General features: G+C 32.2%; 1 protein-coding gene across 1 annotated transcript; it reads right to left on the bottom strand.

The window, feature by feature from the left end:
• Window positions 1–5,299: 5,299 nt before the first annotated feature.
• Window positions 5,300–19,970, bottom strand: LOC132755114 (uncharacterized). The gene is made up of 7 exons (XM_060745912.1): window positions 19,955–19,970; window positions 19,508–19,573; window positions 17,395–17,513; window positions 14,637–14,823; window positions 10,643–10,708; window positions 8,207–8,290; window positions 5,300–6,065 (listed from the first exon to the last, which is right to left on the bottom strand). The coding sequence occupies exons 1-7, from the start codon at window positions 19,968–19,970 to the stop codon at window positions 5,815–5,817; spliced, it is 789 nt and encodes a 262-aa protein (XP_060601895.1). The 3' UTR covers window positions 5,300–5,814.
• Between the last annotated feature and the right edge of the window lie 788 nt (window positions 19,971–20,758).

Below are 20,758 nucleotides of genomic sequence, written 5' to 3'. Positions count from 1 at the left end.
AACGAATAAACATTGCTTAGGTTGTTATGATTTAGATATTGAAGACGAATACTATTTCATTCGCATATGTAAAAAGAAAAATACTTTCCATTATATGCACCAATTAGTCTATTAATTAATATCAATTATATATAGCCTCTTTCTTATTTTCAAAATCCAAAAAATCTATATCAAATGCATATAATACTCCATTTAGCTTTGTTTTCATTGAATTTTCGAGTTTTAAAAAAAACCTATCAAATTTCATTGTTCTTGAAGTAACAAAGTTCTGACAAAATGTTCAAAATTGGTGGTCGTTAAACATTGTTAAGCACAACCATCGTACACAGCTACGAGTATAAAACCTGCATTTGACTCGGTTTGTGCCTCATTCAATACAGTTTTGACAGTTTTGATGTATAAACAATAACCTCATTATAGCATCCATCCAGCCCAATGTGCATATAAGGCATATATTGAAAGCCTTTAATAAATCATATAATACATGAATATATAAAATTTACGACATATACAAGTATAATATGCAATTGTTCTAATTATAATGAAAATAATATTTACTAAACTAAAAGAAAGAAAGTGTAATCATACATATATCGAGCGAAGCATATCTTTTTTATAATATTGTATCATACATGTTTCAAATAGTCATCTGTTCAGTACAGAATGCATTATGAAACTAGCAAAATTATATTTCATGTACTTATTTTACAAATATTTTAAGGGAAAACAATAATTTGTAAGATCATAATTATATATAAGAACAACATTTCATAAAATCTTTCATGATTATACAAAAATGTATAAAAGCATCATTTCATACTTTCATATGGATTATTAATTACATATAAAACATCTGTTCAAACAGTTATAAATAGTAACAAGAGGGCCATGATGGCCCTGAGGTCGCTCACCTGTATATAGGCCCCCGGAGCGGGGCCAGTTTAAACCCCAGGACTTTTATTTGAACAAACTTGGAAGACACCCATTAGAAGATGTTTCACGATGTTAAGTTTTTACTACACACATATAATGAAAAACAACGATCTACCCCCCACCTCCCCCTTCTACCCCCCCCCCCCCGCAGGGCCAATTTTAATCCAAGGGCTTTATTTGAACAAACTTGGTAGACACCAATAAGAGGATGTTTCATGCTAAACATCTAAGCTCTAGCTCATTGGGTTTTTTAAAAGAAGATTTTTAAGTTTTTACTATACACTTATAGTTAAAATCAATGACACCCCTGGGGCGGGCCAGTTTTGACCCCAGGGCTTTTATTTTAACAAACTTTGTAGACACTTACTAGAAGATGTTTCATGCTTAATATCTAAACTCTAGCTATTTGGGTTTTTTCAAAGAAGATTTTTAAGTTTTTGCTATACACATATAAGGAAAATCAATGACCCCCGGGGCGGGGCCAATTTTGACCCTTGGGCTTTTATTTGAACAAACTTGGTAGACACCCATTAGAACATGTTTCATGCTAAAGATCTTAGCTCTAGCTCTTTGAGTTCTTTAAAAGTAGATTTTTTAAGTTTATACTATATGCCTATAGGGAAAATCAATGACCCCCTGGGGCGGGGCCAATTTTGACCCTTGGGCTTTTATTTGAACAAACTTGGTAGACACTCATTAGAAGATGTTTCATGCTAAATATCTTAGCTCTAGCTCTTTGGGTTCTTTAAAAGAAGATTTTGTAAGTTTTTACTATATGCATATAGGGAAAATCAAAGACCCCCTGTGGCGGGCCAATTTTGACCCCAGGGTTTTTATTTGAACAAACTTGGTAGACACTCACTAGAAGATATTTCATGCTTAATATCTAAGCTCTAGCTATTTGTTTTTGTTTTCAAAAATTTTTTTTAAGTTTTATCTATACACATATAAGGAAAATCAATGACCCCCAGGGCGGGGCCAATTTTGACCCCAGGGCTTTTATTTGAACAAACTTGGTAGACACCCATAAGAATATGTTTCATGCTAAAGATCTTAGCTCTAGCTCTTTGAGTTCTTTTAAAGAAGATTTATATGCATATGGGGAAAATCAATGACCCCCTGGGGCGAGGCCAATTTTGACCACAGGGCATTTATTTGAACAAACTTGGTAGACACTTATTAGAAGATGTTTCATGCTAAATATCTTAGCTCAAGCTCTTTGGGTTCTTTAAAAGAAGATTTTTTAAGTTTTTACTATATGCATATAGGGAAAGGGGCGGGGCCAATTTTGACCCCAGGGCTTTTATTTGAACAAACTTGGTAGACACTTATTAGAAGATGTTTCATGCCAAATATCTAAGCTCTAGCTCTAAGGGTTTTTTAAAAGAAGATTTTTTAAGTTTTTTCTTTCGGTTGCCATGGCAACAAGAGTTCTGCATGGAATTAAATTCTTTGAACATGTTTTAAAGGTGACCACCAAAGGAACATTCCTGTGAAGTTTGGATGAAATTGGCTTAGTGGTTTATGAGGAGATGTCATTTAAAGTAAAAGTTTACAGACGGACGGACGGACGACGGACGGACGCCGGACGAAAAGCGATCACAAAAGCTCACCCTGTCACTTTGTGACAGGTGAGCTAAAACGTATCATCAATGTATAAATGTGTGTTTTTGCAGAATTTTGTAATTGACACAATGTATAAATTCACAAGTATGTATAAATTTACAAAACACAACATGAAATAAAAACAAACTTTAATATGCATGCAAGTTTTCATAAAATCTTATTGCAAAAAGATGTAAATTATACAAACAAGTTAGGCGAAAACGCTTACGTGAAATGCAAAAATAAATAAAAAATACATTATATATTTGTATTAATGAATATGATAAAAATAAAATAAATGAATAATCATGCATCTTTAATTTTTGGATTCTTTATCATTATCTGTTTTCTGAAATTTATTAAATTTATTCAGGAAAAAATACAATAACATTTCGTCTATATAGAAGGTCTATTAAAATGTAATTTTGTATGTTTTGATTAAGGAATAAGTAATAGGGAACATAGATCATTCAGTAGTGAAAAATCATTTTGTGTGTTTATTGCCAAACACGAATCAAAAAAATAAAATAAACACAAAATGGAAGTGTTTTTTTTTACACCCTGTTGGTTTAATGAATTTGATATGCTAATTTTTGTTCAGGTTTGTATGAAACGTTTACATGCGATAAATAATCGTTTAATGAGTTTAAATGATCTGAAATAAAACAAAATCTTCCTCTCCACTTCTTTTGTAAGTGGGTTCATAGTTCTTAGAATATCACTTGATATGGCAATGATGAGGATGAAGTATCTACTAGATTAGAAGTGAGTATTTCTTTCCATTTTAATATCATTAACCCTTAAATTAGACAAAAGACGGTCAACACTCGTATTAGAATGAAATTGAGATATTACTATTAAAGGGATGTTGCACTTTTTTTATTACCCCTCATCTACAGACTCAATCAAACCGAGGCTAGAAATTTCATGCAATTTTGTTTTGATTAATTGCTTCCGATAATTGCTTCCGAGAGATAGCCCTATTCCGGATTTTAATTAATCAAGGATGATAATATCCGTCAAATCTTGGATTTGGCGCAAAACTTCTTCTTTATCCAGTGAAATGACAAGGTAAGAATTTACCTGTATTCAATGAATCTTGTTGGTGACGAATGTTTAAAATTTTCAGTAGCTGTAGATGGTGCACCAAATTGAAAACATTTTTTATTATCAGCTGTTTTGATAACTAAAAATGACTAAAACATTTTTGTGAAAGGTTATAATAGAAGATCTGTAATACCGTAAAAATAATGTTGAGGGTATTCAGTATAATACATGAAAACAAACTTAAAAATAAAAATTATAAAATTAATTATAGAGCAATATATAATTATTCATCATATATACATGTATGTTTATACTAAAACACTTTAAAACTCTAGAAACTTTCTGTTTCCCGGAAATATTTCATAAGAATATACAAATGATGTATTTCTATTGTTTTTATCAATATTTTAAATACATATTAAAATGTGCCCATTGTAGACCAGTCTACTTTGAGTTTGTAAATAAACTAACAAGGAAATATTAGCATTTTGTAATCATGTATGCTTATAGTGGTTCTTCATGAAAAAGTGTAACAACAATCATTTATTTTATGCTTTTCAGTGGATTACTGATTTATCCGTGAAAATTATATTTGATAATTTCACAGTGAAAATTATAAAAATATAATTTCACTTTTTTCAATGACGAAACTACTTTTTTAAGATTTTCCCCATGTGGTACCTCAATTTTATTTTTACCGACAATTCTGACAATGTCAGGCTGTTAAAAGAAATAGCAAAGCTGAAATAGATAAATAACTTAAATGTCAAAAGTAACACAGAGAGAAAACTTACTTCTATTCCTTCAAATTCCAATCACCAAATTTTGTCTCTAAATTTTTTTTGTTTCGTTTTTTCAGTCTGAAAAATACATTCCTTCCCCATGCAAAACGGGCTCTTGATGACATTTGGGCATATTAAAGTATCCTACGAGCAATAACTGCCGTATGCTTTATGAAAAATTGAAAAGCATTGACAGCCATCACTCGTAAAATAAGTTAAAACAACCCAGCGTTCTTTCAGCAAGCTTCCATTTTTTCCATTTTCCTAGCTCCTTTACTGAATGTTTTCACTTCTGTCAACACTTGTTTTTTGTCTGTTACAATCCTCAAATAAGTTTTCTTTCTTTTAAAAAGGTGTATGACTAACAAATCCAAATTATATCCTTCTGAATCTTACACAATTATTTTCCTCCCATGAAATACACAACTTTAAAAAATGGCTGCCGTTTACATTTTAGAAAGCCAGGTCTAATATAAATTCGCAGTAAGTAACAGAAATATGGATGGATGGTTGGAATTTTCTCCTGCAAGAATTGTTTGTTTTTATGATTAAAACAGGCGATCATTCATATTTTTTTAATAAAATGAATAAATATCACCGTCATTTAACCTTGATTGGCGGACTTATTTTTCAGCTCAAGACTTCTTGTTTTAAATGAGAAATTCCGTCTAAATGGGGCTCTCAATGGGGGAAACAGATTTTAATATTAACGTTAAAATTATGGAAATTTCGTTTTAACTTGTTTTTAAGCATAAAATAAAAAGAAAATTTGTCTGTTTGTTGTGTAAGATGTAATTTTATTTCATCTCGTGAACTTTAAAAACAGTATTCTCACTCGTGGCTACGCCACTCGTGAGAATACTGTTTTTAAAGCTCACTCGATGAAATAAAATTTCATCTTACACACAAACAAACAAATATCCTCTATATATTCACGGGCCTTTTTAAAAGATGCAACGTACTAGCCTTTGAACATTTTATCCATGGAAATCTTTTGTGAGGCAAACCAATGGATAGAAAATACAAGTGACGCTCATAATCTACACATGGACTTCTATCAACATGCAAGTATTTATCGGCAATCATATTCATCTCACTGAGTGACCGGTTACCGCATACAATGTATTATCAACAAAGCGGCTATGAATAATGGACGGATGAAATGATGTAAAACAATCGGTAGGGGTCTAAAATTGAGAGATGCAAAGTCAAAACAAGTTTGAAGCCATCTCAGACTCGGGGGTTAAACTGATATTCTTCCAATTTGCTTGTATTGCAATAAGGCTCAGTTATGAAATTTCAATTTCTGTTATTTTGTTGTACACAGATAAGCATATAAGTGAAAATCATTTTCATATTTCACTCTGCTTTTAAAGCTAAGCTCAAACATCTGGCAACATGCACTATATATGCTCGTTTGTTATTTATTGTGTATATAATCAATATTTCATGCTTCTGTAAGTGGTATATCACGCTCCCGATCATTAGGTCGGCTTGAAATTGAACGTTCTTCGTGTAGAGTATTCAAAGTGCATTTATCATCAAAATATTTAGCAAGAGCTGCCTCAGAGCGTGACTTTACAAATGATGGAATACTGACCAGATGTTTTGCTGCTTCTGTAGTATCACTATTACTTCTACCGTACCTTAATTTCCGTCGGTTGGTATCAAGTGATACTGCATCTATGTTGGTTGTATCTGTAAAGAAAAGATTGTTTTTCGTATTGACTGCACATTGTTTTGATATGATTCATCATTTCCACTTTGCTTTACTTTATTCAGTAATTAAATATCATACTGATACGTTTATTTGTTTTCAAAAATTTCATCAATTTCTATTCTCATTGTTTAATAATACGTTAACATGATTGCAATTTAAACAAATCCAAACCTCATCTTATTCATCAGGGTAGTTAAAGTTAACACTAAAGTTTTAAATCCCGTCAGGGACTTTATAGTCTTTCATGTGAGGAAGCTATCCATATAGCTTACGGAACGTCGGTGGTTCTACTCAGGTGTCCGATCATACCTGTTATAATGCACGGAGAGTCTTCCTCCACCAGTTAAACTGGAGAGTCGTCATATGACCTTTTCTGTAAAGGTGCAAGCCGTTAAACCCAACAAAAATTCTAAACGAATTAAAATCTCTATAAAACAACTGGGACGAGGCCAATTTCGACCACAAGAGAATAACTGACACAAATTTAGTAATGATTCTCTTGAGGAGGCTAGTAATAGTTACTACACGTTAAATTGTCTAATTCCAGAGAGCATATCTAAAGATGTCAAAGATAGCCGACAGGCAAAAATCCATCCCAATAAGATCATTTTTATACTGAAATCAATCTAAATACATGTTCAGTTAAGATCTGCTTTGTTCAAGGTTTCCATCAGCAAGTTACACCAGTACACAAATTACCTCAAAAGCCATATAATAACATCGAGAATAATATGTTCGTTCGCTCCCCCCCCCACCCCAAATGAAAAGAAAAAAAAACAACATAGTTATGTGGTAAAAAGCACGTTGTACTCAACTTTAGTTACTATATTACCTTAACTAAACAAGAAAATGACTCATACGATCAATTTCAAATACACAGTGTATAGCAAAAACGGACAGCGTGGTTGTAACTTTGTTGTTTTTTCCATACAGAAATTTATATTGCTGAAAAATATTTTTCGTTTTTTTTTTGTGGAAACTGAAGCACATTTTGGCTAAAAGAAAGTAGTACATGTATTTGTCTTGTGTAACCCATAATTTTGTGCTAGATTATTACAATTCATCTGATTAAAGAATGATATACACTTCACAAATGAAGTGTTTATACATAATATCTGGTTCATAAATTGAATGTGGTTTCATTTTCTTTTGGTTCTTCATACAAGGTTATAAAGTAGAGACTTAAAATTTAAATTTTAATTATTCTACCGATCATCTATGCGTATGTTTAACCGAGTGATAGTAGCCAGCCCTTATACGGCTAACACTACAAACACTTTTCCATGAGTGATACATTTACTAACCTAAATTCTTTTGTGTTTTTTATAATCCGTTCATGCTTTATATTGCGTTAAGTGTGCACTAATTAAGAAATATGATTGAGTGTTTTACTGCAATTTTTTTTAATAAAATGCAAATTAGTTCTAAAATTTTATCAAAAAAGCTGACTGTGATTCGCCCTTGAAAATCTCGACAAAATAAAATGCACAAAATTATCTCGGTATTCACTTTTAAATAAGGAAAATAAAGGAAAGTAGGATTTCTTTCCTACACAGATGCTTTTCGGTATTTTCCCTAAATCCCAAAACACATACTCGACGTAAAATTGTTCAAATGAAATAAGAGATCATAGTTGCTTCGGTGTTTAATATATCTCAAACGATTCCTTTGCAGTGTGATTAAATTATCTTTTTTAATTATTACCCTTTTTAGTTTAAAGGGTTTGCCTTTTTAACTTTTAAGTTTTGACTGTTCCTCATGGCAACAATTGTTCTATATTCTTATTATTTTAATAGTTTATTGCAGTAGATTTTAACATTTTCATTTTTCAAATACCATTTTGCATGAAATTATCAAATTCCATTTGCAGTTTGTATTACACAGTTTCAAATTTGTTTTGACATAACTTTATCTCTTTACATTTCTTAAACGATGTTTCAGCAAAGCTATTCGGACATCTACGGTAAACACTGTGAAAAAGCGCTTCAACTACTTTACATTTAGCAGTTGTAAAATCAACAACAAATCACACTTAATTCATTATTTTACAAAAAAGCAGCAGCGTGTAAATCAAAAACATATAGATCAAGGAAAAAGTTAAAATTATAGCGTAACTTACTTGGTTTTGCTGGTTTTTGAGATGACTCTTTCAAAACACTAGATGTCACTTTGCCATGCCTTGAACAAGTCACACTGCGTCCATCTTAAATTTAGACATTAACTTTAAATATTTAAAGTGTTCAGACGATACAGAAAAGAACTATATACATATTCCAGCATATATACATAACAGAACACAAATCATTTTCAATGAATTACTTGTCATTTTGACTACTTTGAAATAATAGCTATTTATGTCACAATATTTTGACAATGACTTTTAAAATCATATTTATATAATAAAAGACAGGAGATAAAGTGACGGTAAAAACACATACCTTAGGCTTCTAAATGTTAAAGTGATATGTTGTGTCAGGGTAAAAAATTAGTTTAAAACTCTTAAAGACCAGACAAAGTTGTAGAATTTATGGACCTAACAAACGCGCATGAAACCGCTTATAAAGTTTTGATCCAAAAACATAATTTAAGGGACTTGAATTTACATGCACTTTCAGTGATAATCGCCTAATGGTAACATTTTCCCCAGATATTTTACAGGACGCAGAACATGAAGTGATTGCAATTTGGTTTAGACGCACAAAACAGTTGCAAATTTGACCAAATGACGACAGTGTCATAGAAATGTAAAACCCTCTTACGAATTATGTTTAGATAATGGGGTTGTTTTGTTATTCTGGAATAAATTGAGTTTTTCTATGGATTAATCCAATGTATATGAAACACTGGTCTGGCTGTAGTTTCAACTTCCTTATGTTCGATTTGGCAAAAAATTGAATAATAAACTATGTGATGGAGCTCATTTATGAAAATCTGGTAAAGGGGTGGCCTCTCGGTAAGACGAACTATATTTAAGACAATACTGCAGTCCTTGTAATTCGCATGTTCCAAACACAACCATATTTTGTTTCAAGCGTGCTTTGTTCGCAAACTTGAATGTATACGACTCGAATGTTTGTTGCTAATTTTCTCTTATTCATTATTGACCCAAATATAAAACGTTTACAATTATAGTGTAAGGAGGTAAGTTTGATAAATATGAGGTATTACCTAGGCAACTCTATACGTTTATGTACGGAATATTTTATAAGAGAAAAATGCATTCTGAAAAACACCATAATTATAAAATTAATGAATAATAGAATAGATTCTTTTGGTGGAAAATATGCAGTATGAGTACAAAATTATGAACAACACAACAAATAATTATTTTCAAACAAGATATTAAAATGCAACAAAATAGAAATGTGAATATTTGATAAAATGATATTATAAATAAACTTTAACTTAAAATCCATGACAGAAATAAAACGTATGATGCGTTTTGGTATATCTGTGCATAAGAAATGCATTTCAAATTTGATAGTGAGAAGTTCTGAAATATTTATATCTTGGACATTTTTTGAGAAATGTACCTTAAGAAAAATGTAAATAAAAAAAATGAAAAGTGAAAACGGGGGCAAAACTGTGCAAACTAATTACATGGCTATCTGCCCTTTATAAATGTATTTCAATTTCAAAATTGTATGGTATTCAAGGTTTTGACAGTCTTTGAAAAATTGAATTAAGAAAAAAGACAGATAAGTTAAAAGGGGCATAACTTTGTAAAATGAATTTTAGGATAATCTACCCTTCCGAAAGGATGTCATATTTTGAAATTGAACAAAGTTTGAAGTGAATAACTTTTTCTCTTTAGAAAATAGAGCTAAACAGGTTAACCATGGAAAAAAATCTAAGATAAAAAAGCCTACTTTGCAAATTTTGTTATAATTTTAGGGTTATCTGCCTTTTTGGCATTTATGTCATTCTTTTCTCAAATAATGAACATCATTTCGTAAATATCAAAAACTTCGTTAAAATCTGAAGCTAGGAAACTGAATCTATCTTAAAATTTGTGTCATATACATTTCAAAACTAAATACAATCGTAATCCAAAATTTAAAAGATACTAACACACCACTCACCTTGGCATAATGCGACAGAACGATTTATAAGTTATTGACTAGGTAGATATTTAGTCAAATTTGTAACAATTAAGCTGGCTTGACACAAAGTATCAACCACTTCACATCCAGGATTTTGATTAACTTATAAACTAGGCGTGCGTGCGATCACATACGGACGCACACACACGCATGCATACGTACATTCACCCACCCTTACATAAATATATACAAAGTACGACACCATATCACCATCAACAATTATAATAGGTAGCTGAGGATAAAGTATGTGTATGGTCGATAAAAATCATATTACGTATATAACGAGATATGGAGATATGGAATAGCCTATCGTACGCCAATGACACATGACGAATTTGATCATACAGCTGCATAACTACATATAGAAAAGATTTTACATAATTAACATACTTAATCTGAATTCATTCAAAATTTGTATAAGTAACCAATAACATATTGTTTCTTTACATTACCTCTGCGTACTGTTTCAAGTGATGTTTGCCCCTGAGCCTTACTATGCTTGCAAAGTGATTCTCTTTCTGTAATACCACAATATTATATATAGTTTGATTATCTCATTCAATTCCTTATTCATATTTGTGAAGATACAACATTTTATTTTGCATCATTTTTGGTTCGAGACATGTCTAAAAAAATACAGGTATTAAAGAAAGATGCTAAACAATTCCTTCAAAAAGTTTGATTATTAAAATATTTAATATTATTGTAATTGACTAGAGTCAAAAGTCTGTAATATACAGATTCTCTAGAACATTTCTTTAAAGATATCTCACATTTGATAGAATCTGTGTGCTATTTCCTGGGATTGGTTGAATGAAAAAATTTACCTGTCTGTGGTTAACAATTGCCAAAAGAAAAGGAAAAACAAATCTTGTATACTTATGAACAATTACCCTCAATGTGTTTCATGATTTCTATGCAATACTCCTACTTTTTATATCAAATATAGAATTATGGAAGAAAACATATGAAGTGAAAATAAATCAATGTGTTAAACACTTATGGAAAGAAAATATACTTTATAACCTTTTTTAACACTTTGTTTAAATTGTTTAAAATTTAAAGGTCTTTGCTCATCATTGAAGACGGGAAATTTTTTCCTTGCCCCCTTCAAAGGCCATTTTGATCTGAAAGTGTAAAATAAAATATGCTTTAAATTTGGGAAAGTTGGGGTTTTTTTTATTTTTTTTATTCATTTTTTTAAAATTGGGTTTTTTATGTAAATTTTGTTTATTAAAAAATAATTAATTATACTTGCCCCATCAAATGATGCGAATTAGGGTTTGCCAAATGACTCCCTTTTACTAATCATAAGAAATGACAAAATGAAAGAAAGTATTTAAATGAATACTCGTTAGATATTTAAGATTAAATCAATGTGTTAAAACTACAAATGCAATACTGAAACGTGTATTGACGAAATTATGTTTTAAAGTTTCATATCACCTTGATATAGTCTATTTTTCCTCCTGACATTTCTCCTTTCATTAACTGGACTATTGTCTAGAACGTCAGTAGTTACTTTATTATTCAACAAAACGTTAAAGGCCAGCGGACTTGTATAGCATTATAAAATTATCAAGATATGATAAAAGTTGTGTGATTCCTTCCTTTAGATAAAATGCAGTGTCATCTTAAACATAACACTTTTAATTTTAATTGTTATTTGTCTTCAATTTAATATACATGCTATCAAGGATGCAAGGATACACAAATTGGTGAAACGTGAAATCAGGCCAGAAAATCATCAACTGGTCAAAACTTTATTGTAATTGATTAAAACGTAAGGATTCCATGAGTTTTAATAAATTGAATATCAACCACGAAAATGTGGATCTTGATAAAGAAAAATGAGGTAAGTTTTTCTTCTAAAAACTATACTAAACTCACCATTCAATTTCGTTTAAGTGGTGAAAAATTAAACGCACGGCGGACAAAGGCTAATCACGATACACCGCATGTAATATGCCTATAGTTGGTTATAAATATTGAAACTGTTCTTAATCATTCGCACGCACGAACGAGAGATAATTGGTGGCCTCGCCTCAGAAGCTGCAAACGGAAAAAAGTGCTAAGTTTAGTTGAAATTGTGCCAGTTTGTCATGTTAGATGCCACAAAAACGTTTTTGATTGGAGTTTACGTCGCACCAACACAGCAGAAGTCAGTTGACGACTATCAAGTTTTAGTTGTGCAGGAAGACCTGAGGTGGGCATTCTGTGCATTACGGAATTGAGTAGAACAACTGACGTTCCGTAAACTAACTGGATAGCTCTCTCATATGAAAGAATCCGAAGACACTTGCGCGGCTAGAACCTACAGCGGTGAAAGGCAAGTAACTTGAAGCCAACGACTTTAACCACTCGGCCATGGACGCCCATGCCACACAAACTATTTCAAATAGATGTGTGTATCCATTTAGGACATTAATGCTGTCACATTTGAAATAATTGAACATACTTATGCATTTATTTTTATGAAAGTAAAGCGCTATATTATTACAAAATTAATAGAAAAACAAGAGGGCTATGATGGCCCTGAAAATGCTCACCTGTATATAAAAACTCTCCGTGACAAGAAACAAGTTATATTGTAAACTATAAACAAAAGCACTCCTGTAAAGTTTTGATGAAATTGGCTTAGATGTTTATGAGGAGATGTCGTTTATAAAGTAAAAGTTAAAGGAAGCCGGACGGCTGGACGCCGGACTAAAAGCGATCACAAAAGCTTAATAGCTTTTAGGTCTTTTTAGTTTTAGAAAAAAATAACCTGGACTTTGTTGGGTTTTTTTTTTTTGGGGGGGGGAGGGTGAAAGGTGGTTGGGGTCAGTAAAAAAAACATTTATAACAAAAGTCACCCCAGACATGTGACATTTTTACTCAAGCGACTTGACTTTTGTAGACATCAACAGGCGTTGCTACTTTTTATATCAAAGCTCTCTGGTTTTTATTTCAGAAGATATACATTGATTGAGTTAAGAACCACCAATGATTTGTAAGCTAGCTGGTAAGCTTACTCACATGGAAGAATTCAAAGTCCTTGGCCGAATTCAAACCCACAGCGGCGAAAGGCAAGTGGTTTGAAGTCAATAACCTTAACCACTAAGCCATTGGACGTATTTACTTGTGTTTTTACAGGAAAATTGTTGTTAAATGAAAACAATGAGTTATGAATACACAACAGATGAACTATGTTTGTGTATTGTTGAAAGTTCTCTTTTTACACACGCAAAGGTGACTGTTTTCATATCATGTAATGGCACTTATCCATCCGTGCCTGTCTATTCATCTGTTAGCCATATTGATGTATGCTAAAAAACTTTATAACTATTATGTATTAGGTGTGCCATCACCATACTTGGCAGGGAGGATAATCAAAGCCAGTAGATGATCCCATTTTATTTAAAGGTTATAAAGTAAAAGGTCAAGGCCACAGTGTAAAATCATTGTCTCTCAATATCTAGTTAAATCAGAGCCTGAAAACACTTTTGCCAGTAAGGATTCCATAGGAATGACTGCTTATATTCGAAGCATTTGGCTCACTTGCTTTTGAGAACATACAACAAATACACAAACAGTGTACCATAATGATTGATTGTGCTTACCTAAATTGTACGGCCACAGTTTGTTTTGGAATGCAAAAAGTAAACCATACCATGCCGAACATAACATTTCAGTAAGACAAACCGATCAAGGGAATAGATGGTAAAAATGACATCTATAGTTATCTAAAGTTGCCGTTGTCAGCAATAAAAATCAACAAAAACAGTGATTAATAAACTCTAATACCCCTACCCTAATTTTTGTCAATTTAGGCAATTTGCCAGAAAGGTTTACCCATAAACTCAGTCGAGAAAAATTGTTAACACAGTTATATAACTTGACAAAGTCATGACCTTTCGTTCTTGTCAGAATTCTTTGTTTTGGTTTTTAAGTTTGGTAATGGCAGAATATCAGGCGATTGCAATGTAAATCGTATGAATTGTATTTATATTTGATACATGATCAAACTAAAGCTACCACTGGAGTGATGAATATCCCCAGCTGAACTCTATGACATATGATATATTAATATGATATGTAGATCTAGCGCAATTTATCATAATTCATGAAAGAAAACATTTAAGATTGAAAAAAAGTCATTTGAAAAGAATAAAATTTATAGATCTACTGCAGACAAAAGTTGTTCGAATTTTGACCTTCAAGGGTGACCTTGACCTTGCACAGTGACAGCATGGGTTTCACATTGCCTTGTAGATGTGAACATTGGAGCCCAGTTTAAAAAACAAAATCCTTCCAGGAGTATAGGATTTATAGATCAAACACCGTAGAGATGGACAGACTGACTGACCAAACTACAGACTGACCAACCAAGCGCCATGACAGTGATTCTAGTACAGCGCCCACCACATAATGTGGTTGAAAATAATTACCAATAGTTATATATACCTTCATAAGATGGATCGTAGCAATGTTGAGGATCTAAACGGTCTGCTAGTTCTGTGCAGCCAACATTTTCATGCCGGAGCGCTAGTACGAGCTGTCGAAATCCCTCTGGTCGCCTTTCAAGATGACTATGTAGTACTTGAGCCGCATAACTTCTTGACACAGATTTTTGTGCAGTATCTACTCTTTCCTAAAATACATAAAAAATCATTTTTGAATAATATTAACTATGATAAACTTGAAAGTTACTCTGACTGTAAATTTGCAGGAAAAATTAATCTTTCAAAATACATGCCAATAAACTGATTGGAAATTGTTTAATATTTTTTCTTGTCCTTCAGGATAATTGATTCTATCTATTTTAAGTCTTGTAAATTGAGTACTGCTCAAGTCGGTGCTAAAGGGCATGAGGGATGTTGCACTTTTTCATTATCAGTGATTTTTATTTCAATTTTCGAATCAACCTGTGGCTTTTTGAATTTTTAATTTCAATTCAATTTAACATGCATAGTACAAATCAGAGTCTATCTATAGGGACAGATAACTTGTCTTTTAGTCAATTAAATTTATCAACTAGCTGATATAAGTAAGGTGCTATAAAGTCATGGTTCTGATGAGAAAGTGCACAGGGAGGAAATATTAGCATTTTTAGGGGAATATGTACATGTACCTATTTTGGGCTAGGGGAAACAGCATTTATTTAACTGTAAACTACAGGGACAAATAACTGATTATCCCCTATGTACAGACTCAATGAAACCAAGTCTGATTGGTCTGCAATTTTTCATGTTATTTTGTTGTGATAAATGCTTCCAAGGGATCGCACTTTTATCCGGATTTTATCTATCATCTGCATTAATGTTTTCTTTAGTTTTAAGTTACACTCTGACACTGTGAAACTTATATTTTGACTTTTCATTTCTACTGGTGGAGGAAGCCCTAAGGTGCATTTTACAATGTGCATGTAGAATCACCAATCTTCTGTAAGCTTGTGTGACAGCTTGCTCACATGAAAGAACCCAAACCAAAAGTGGTCTGGGGCAAGTGAATTGAAGTCTGTAAACTCATAAACATGGCTTCCCTTCTTATATTTGGACTCTGACAGTTTGTCTGTGATATGCAGACATCATAAACTGTGATCCCCTTTCAAATTATCAATACATTATCAATTTATTTTGTTGTGCCCCCACTTTGGGGGGGGGGAGAATTTAGATTTACCCTTGTCCGCCCATACGTCCATTAGTTCGTCCGTCCTTCCGTTCTATTTTGTGTCCCCCGTAACTCAAAAAGTATTTGACCTAGAGTCATGAAACTTTACAGGAATGTTGATCAGCATGTACAATTGTGCACCTGGGTGTTTTCGTGTGGATTTATTTAGTATTTTTAGAGCTTTTGCCCTTGACTTAGTAAAAATTTGCAATTTTCAACTTGTGTCGCATGTAACTCAAAAAGGATTTGACCTAGTCATGAAACTTTACAGGAATGTTGATCAGCATGTATAGTTGTGCACCTTGGGTTTAGCTTGTGGATTTATCCAGTATTTGTAGAGTTATTGCCCCTGACTTATTAAAAACCGTTTCATTTGTTCTTTGAGTGCTTGAGTTAGATATATTATTATTATTATTATCATTATTATTATTATTATATAATATATATATAATAAAATATGGTGTGACAAACTAACACACTGGTCATTATATAATGCATACTTTAGAGTGTAATAAAAATGTAATCATAGGCAATAAGGAGACCATTACGTTAGTAACCCAGTGATTGCTGGTTGGATTGTCTTGTAAGGCTTTCTGGGTGGCAATTGATCTCGGACATCGAGTCTAATTGTCACATGCCTCACCACTTTCTCAGAAGTCGTGTGTGATAAGTAGTATATATATAATTATAATTATGCTATGTATTTTGTGGATACCATTATTCATATAATTATAACTATTTCAGAGAGAAACTGAACTTCATCTTTAAAACAAGTTGAGGTATGAGACCCTAGTGGGCCCTTTAAGGAACTATAGAATTGACAACATAGGTAGGTCAGTTATAGACCTTAAAGGACACCTGCAAACAAAATTTAAACAAAGTTTACTGTATGGTTAACGAGTAATGGAAATTTTCTTTAACTAAAATTTGGCTATTAAAAGGGCTCTTTTCCATAAATAATCTATTATATAATCATGCGGAAAACTGTTTTTCTATTGAAAAATGTTTAGAAACAAATAATAGCATTCAGCTAACAAATGACACAAGCAAAATTATTGTTTCTACTCAAAATGTTTGAAATATGTATAAAAATGTTACCCTACCCTGCCCATTTTAAATGGTTGTTTGAACATTTTCCTACTTGGAGGGCCTTATTCAAAATATCTTTAAATTTTTATATTTTTACCTAAAAGATATTTAATTTTTTTAAAATCTTGTCAAATATAAAACACTTTTACCATCAAGTTTTTATTTTATTGGTTTTTGAAAATTTCAGGTACCATATTTGTAATAAATTTGGCATAATTCAGCCAATAAATACCGATATCAATTACATAATTAAAATGAAACATTTTTTTCTTTCTAAGAGGGATCTTAGAAACGCATAAATAATGTTCAAAGAAAAGAAAAGGATGAAAAAAAACAGTTGCATCCTCAATGCAGTTGACAGTAGTTCTAGCCTTTTTTAATACTCTTCAAAGTGGAGGTAATGCATTAGTTGGGTCATATCTTAAACTGGTGTAAACATGTAAATTATTCCCATTATATATACCCTACTACTTTTGGACAAACATGGCAAATATGTAAGCAGCTGCTGTGGGTCCACTTGTTCCACAAAGTCTGGTAAATTGCTTAAAAAAATCTCTCTGTGTTTTTTCTCCATTGTTCGGTCTGAAATTTAAAAATAATATCTTTAAAGTATAAAGCTATAATACAACCAATTAAACAAGAGCCACCTCTATAAACAACAAAGTTATGACAATTAGAGTAAACCTCAATAATTTGGCCCTGATGGTCAAGGTCATATCAGAACAAGCAAATTCGTTGAACTTATATCCCCAAGCCAAGTACTAGTTATTACTTAGAATTACTAACACAATATCTGGGGATATATATATATATATATATATATATCACGGCAGCAACAATATAACTAGAGGGCCATAATATCCCTAGATCGCTCCCCTGGCCTATCAACCGCATCCAAGCAATGTCTAAGTCAAGCATCCTTGCAAAGTTTGATGACAATTGAGTAAAAAATGTGACCTCAAGTGTGTTAATTAGGTTTTTCCATATTTGGGCAGTGTGACCTAGCTTTTGACCGGAGACGACCCATTTTTTTAACTTGACCTAGAAGTCATCAAATGAACCTTCCTGACCGATTTCCAGGAAATTTGGATCAAACTACAGCCACTAAAGTGTTAACAAGCTTTTTCTATTTTTAGCTCCTTTGACCTAGTCTTTGGCCGGAGATGACCCATCTTCGAACTTGACCTACCAATCATCAAAACAACCTTCTTCACACTTTTCCAGAATATTTGAATCAAAACTGCAGCCAAGCTTTTTCATTTTTTAGCTCCTGTGACCTAGTTTTTGACCGAGATGACCTATATTCGACTTTAACCTAGAAATCATCCAAACAACCTATCTGACTTATCAAAACATCAGCCACTAGAGTGTTCTTTTTTAGCTCCTGTGACCTACTTTTTGACCGGAGATGACCCATCTTTGAACTTGACCTAGAAGTTATCAAAGCAATTTTTTCAAGAATATTTGGATCAAAACTGCAGCAACTAGAGTGTAAACAAGAGCTCCTGCGACCTAGTTTTAAATCAGAGATGACCCATCTTCGAACTTGACCTAGAAGTTTTCATAAAAAAAACCTTTCTGACAATATTTCAGAATATTTGGATCAAAACTGCAGGCACTAGCGTGTTAACAAGCTTTTTCTATCTTTAGCTCCTGTGACTTAGTTTTTGACCGGAGTTAACCCATCTTCGATCTTGATCTAGAAATCATCAAAACAACCTTCCTGACAAACTTAAAGAATATTTGGATCAAAACTGCAGCCACTAGAGTGTTAACAAGCTTTTTCTATTTTTAGCTCCTGTGACTTAGTTTTTGACTGGAGATGACCAATCTTCGAACTTGACCTAGACATCATTAAAACAACTTTTCTGACAAATTTTCAGAATATTAGGACCAAAACTGCAGCCGCTAGAGTGATAACAAGCTTTTTCTATTTTTAGCTCCTGTGGCCTAGTGTTTGACCCGAGATAACCCATCTTCAAACTCGATCTGTATTTTATTGAGACAAACATTATGACAAGGTTTGATGATGATCCAATCAAAACTGTGACTGCTAGACTGTTAACAACCAAATTGTTGACGACGAACGACTCACGACGACGGACGCCGGGAATAACCCCATAACTATACCTCACCTTGACAACTTCGTGGTCAGATGAACAAATAACAATTATAACTAAACAGTCTCACAAATATATCACGGATAACTCTTTTTTTTGAAAAGACATCTATTCCATGCGTTCGTTACCTAATAACCATACTCCAATTCAGAATTTCGATAGCCGGTTTAGGATGAAATATATGTATGGCCGATAAACAAAGGATGATCACAACATGAGTTAAGTATTTCAAAAGATAAGAGAAAAAGAAGAAAACTAATGGATATCGACTTGCGTGCGACAATGACGCATGATGAATTTGAAAATCAAATACGTATGTGCTTCTGGGCCTCTCTATACAGCTGGTAAGCTAATTAGATATAGAAAAGGTAACAAACATGTATAATTATCCGGGATTAAGTGAATTCATTAAATAATTTCACAAGAAACCAATAAAATATTGTTTCTTTACATTACCTTTGCGTACTGTTTCAAGTGATGTTTGCCCCTGAGCCTTACTATGCTTGCAAAGTGATTCTCTATCTGTAATACCACAATATTATATATAGTTTGATTATCTCATTCAATTCCTTACTCATATTAGTGAAGTTACAACATTTTATATTGCATCATTTTGATTCCAGACATGTCTGAAAAAATACAGGTGTTAAAGAAAGATGCTAAACAATACCTTCAAAAAAGTTTGATTATTGAAATATTTAATACCATAATATTGTAATTGACTAAAGTCAAACGTCTGTAATATATATACATTCTCTAGAATATTTCTTTAAAGATATCTTACATTTGATACAATCTGTGTGCTATTTCCTGGGATTGGTTGAATGAAAAAATTTACCTGTCTGTGGTTAACAATTGCCAAAAAAAAAGGAAAACGAATCTTGTATACTTATGAACAATTACCCTCAATGTGTTTCATGATTTCTATGCTACTTTTCATATCAAATATATAATAGGGAAGAAAACATATGGAGTGAAAATAAATCAATGTGTTAAACACTTAAGTCTTATGGAAAGAAAACATACTTTATTACCTTTTTTAACACTTTGTTTAATTTGTCTAAAATTTAAAGGTCTTTGCTCATCATATGAAGTCGGACTTTCGAGAATATTTGTCCCTGTCCCTTCGAAGACCATTTGATCTGAATAGTGTGAGTAAAATATGCATTAATTGGAAGTTCGGGTTTTATATATTCATTATAATTAGGTTTTTATGTAATATATTTGTTTATTCCAAAATTAATTAATCTATACTTGTCTCCATCAAATGATGCGAATTATGTTTGCCAAATGTACTCACATTTTACTAATCATAAGAAATGACAAAATGAAAGAAAGTATTTAAATGAATACTCGTTAGATATTTAAGATTAAATCAATGTGTTAAAACTACAAATGCAATACTGAAACGTGTATTGACGAAATTATGTTTTAAAGTTTCATATCACCTTGATATAGTCTATTTTTCCTCATGACATTTCTCCTTTCATTAACTGGACTATTGTCTAGAACGTCAGTAGTTACTTTATTATTCAACAAAACGTTAAAGGCCAGCGGACTTGTATAGCATTATAAAATTATCAAGATATGATAAAAGTTGTGTGATTCCTTCCTTTAGATAAAATGCAGTGTCATCTTAAACATAACACTTTTAATTGCCATTTGTCTTTAATTTAATATACATGCTATCAAGGATGCAAGGATACA

The sequence above is a fragment of the Ruditapes philippinarum genome, unplaced genomic scaffold (genome assembly GCF_026571515.1).
Source record: "Ruditapes philippinarum isolate M1 unplaced genomic scaffold, ASM2657151v2 ctg6391_1_1_1_1, whole genome shotgun sequence".
Taxonomy (NCBI): domain Eukaryota; kingdom Metazoa; phylum Mollusca; class Bivalvia; order Venerida; family Veneridae; genus Ruditapes; species Ruditapes philippinarum.
This window is presented reverse-complemented; position numbering and strand designations above follow the sequence as displayed.

What these genes read in the sequence shown, in the direction of transcription:
- LOC132755114 (XM_060745912.1), bottom strand. An exon ending in ACTTGAAACAGTACGCAAAG is followed by an intron (nt 17,514 to 19,507) that starts GTAATGTAAAGA and finishes TTTAAATTTCAG; the next exon opens with ACCGAACAATGGAGAAAAAA. An exon ending in GTTTGTCCAAAAGTAGTAGG is followed by an intron (nt 14,824 to 17,394) that starts GTATATATAATG and finishes TATGTATTTTAG; the next exon opens with GAAAGAGTAGATACTGCACA.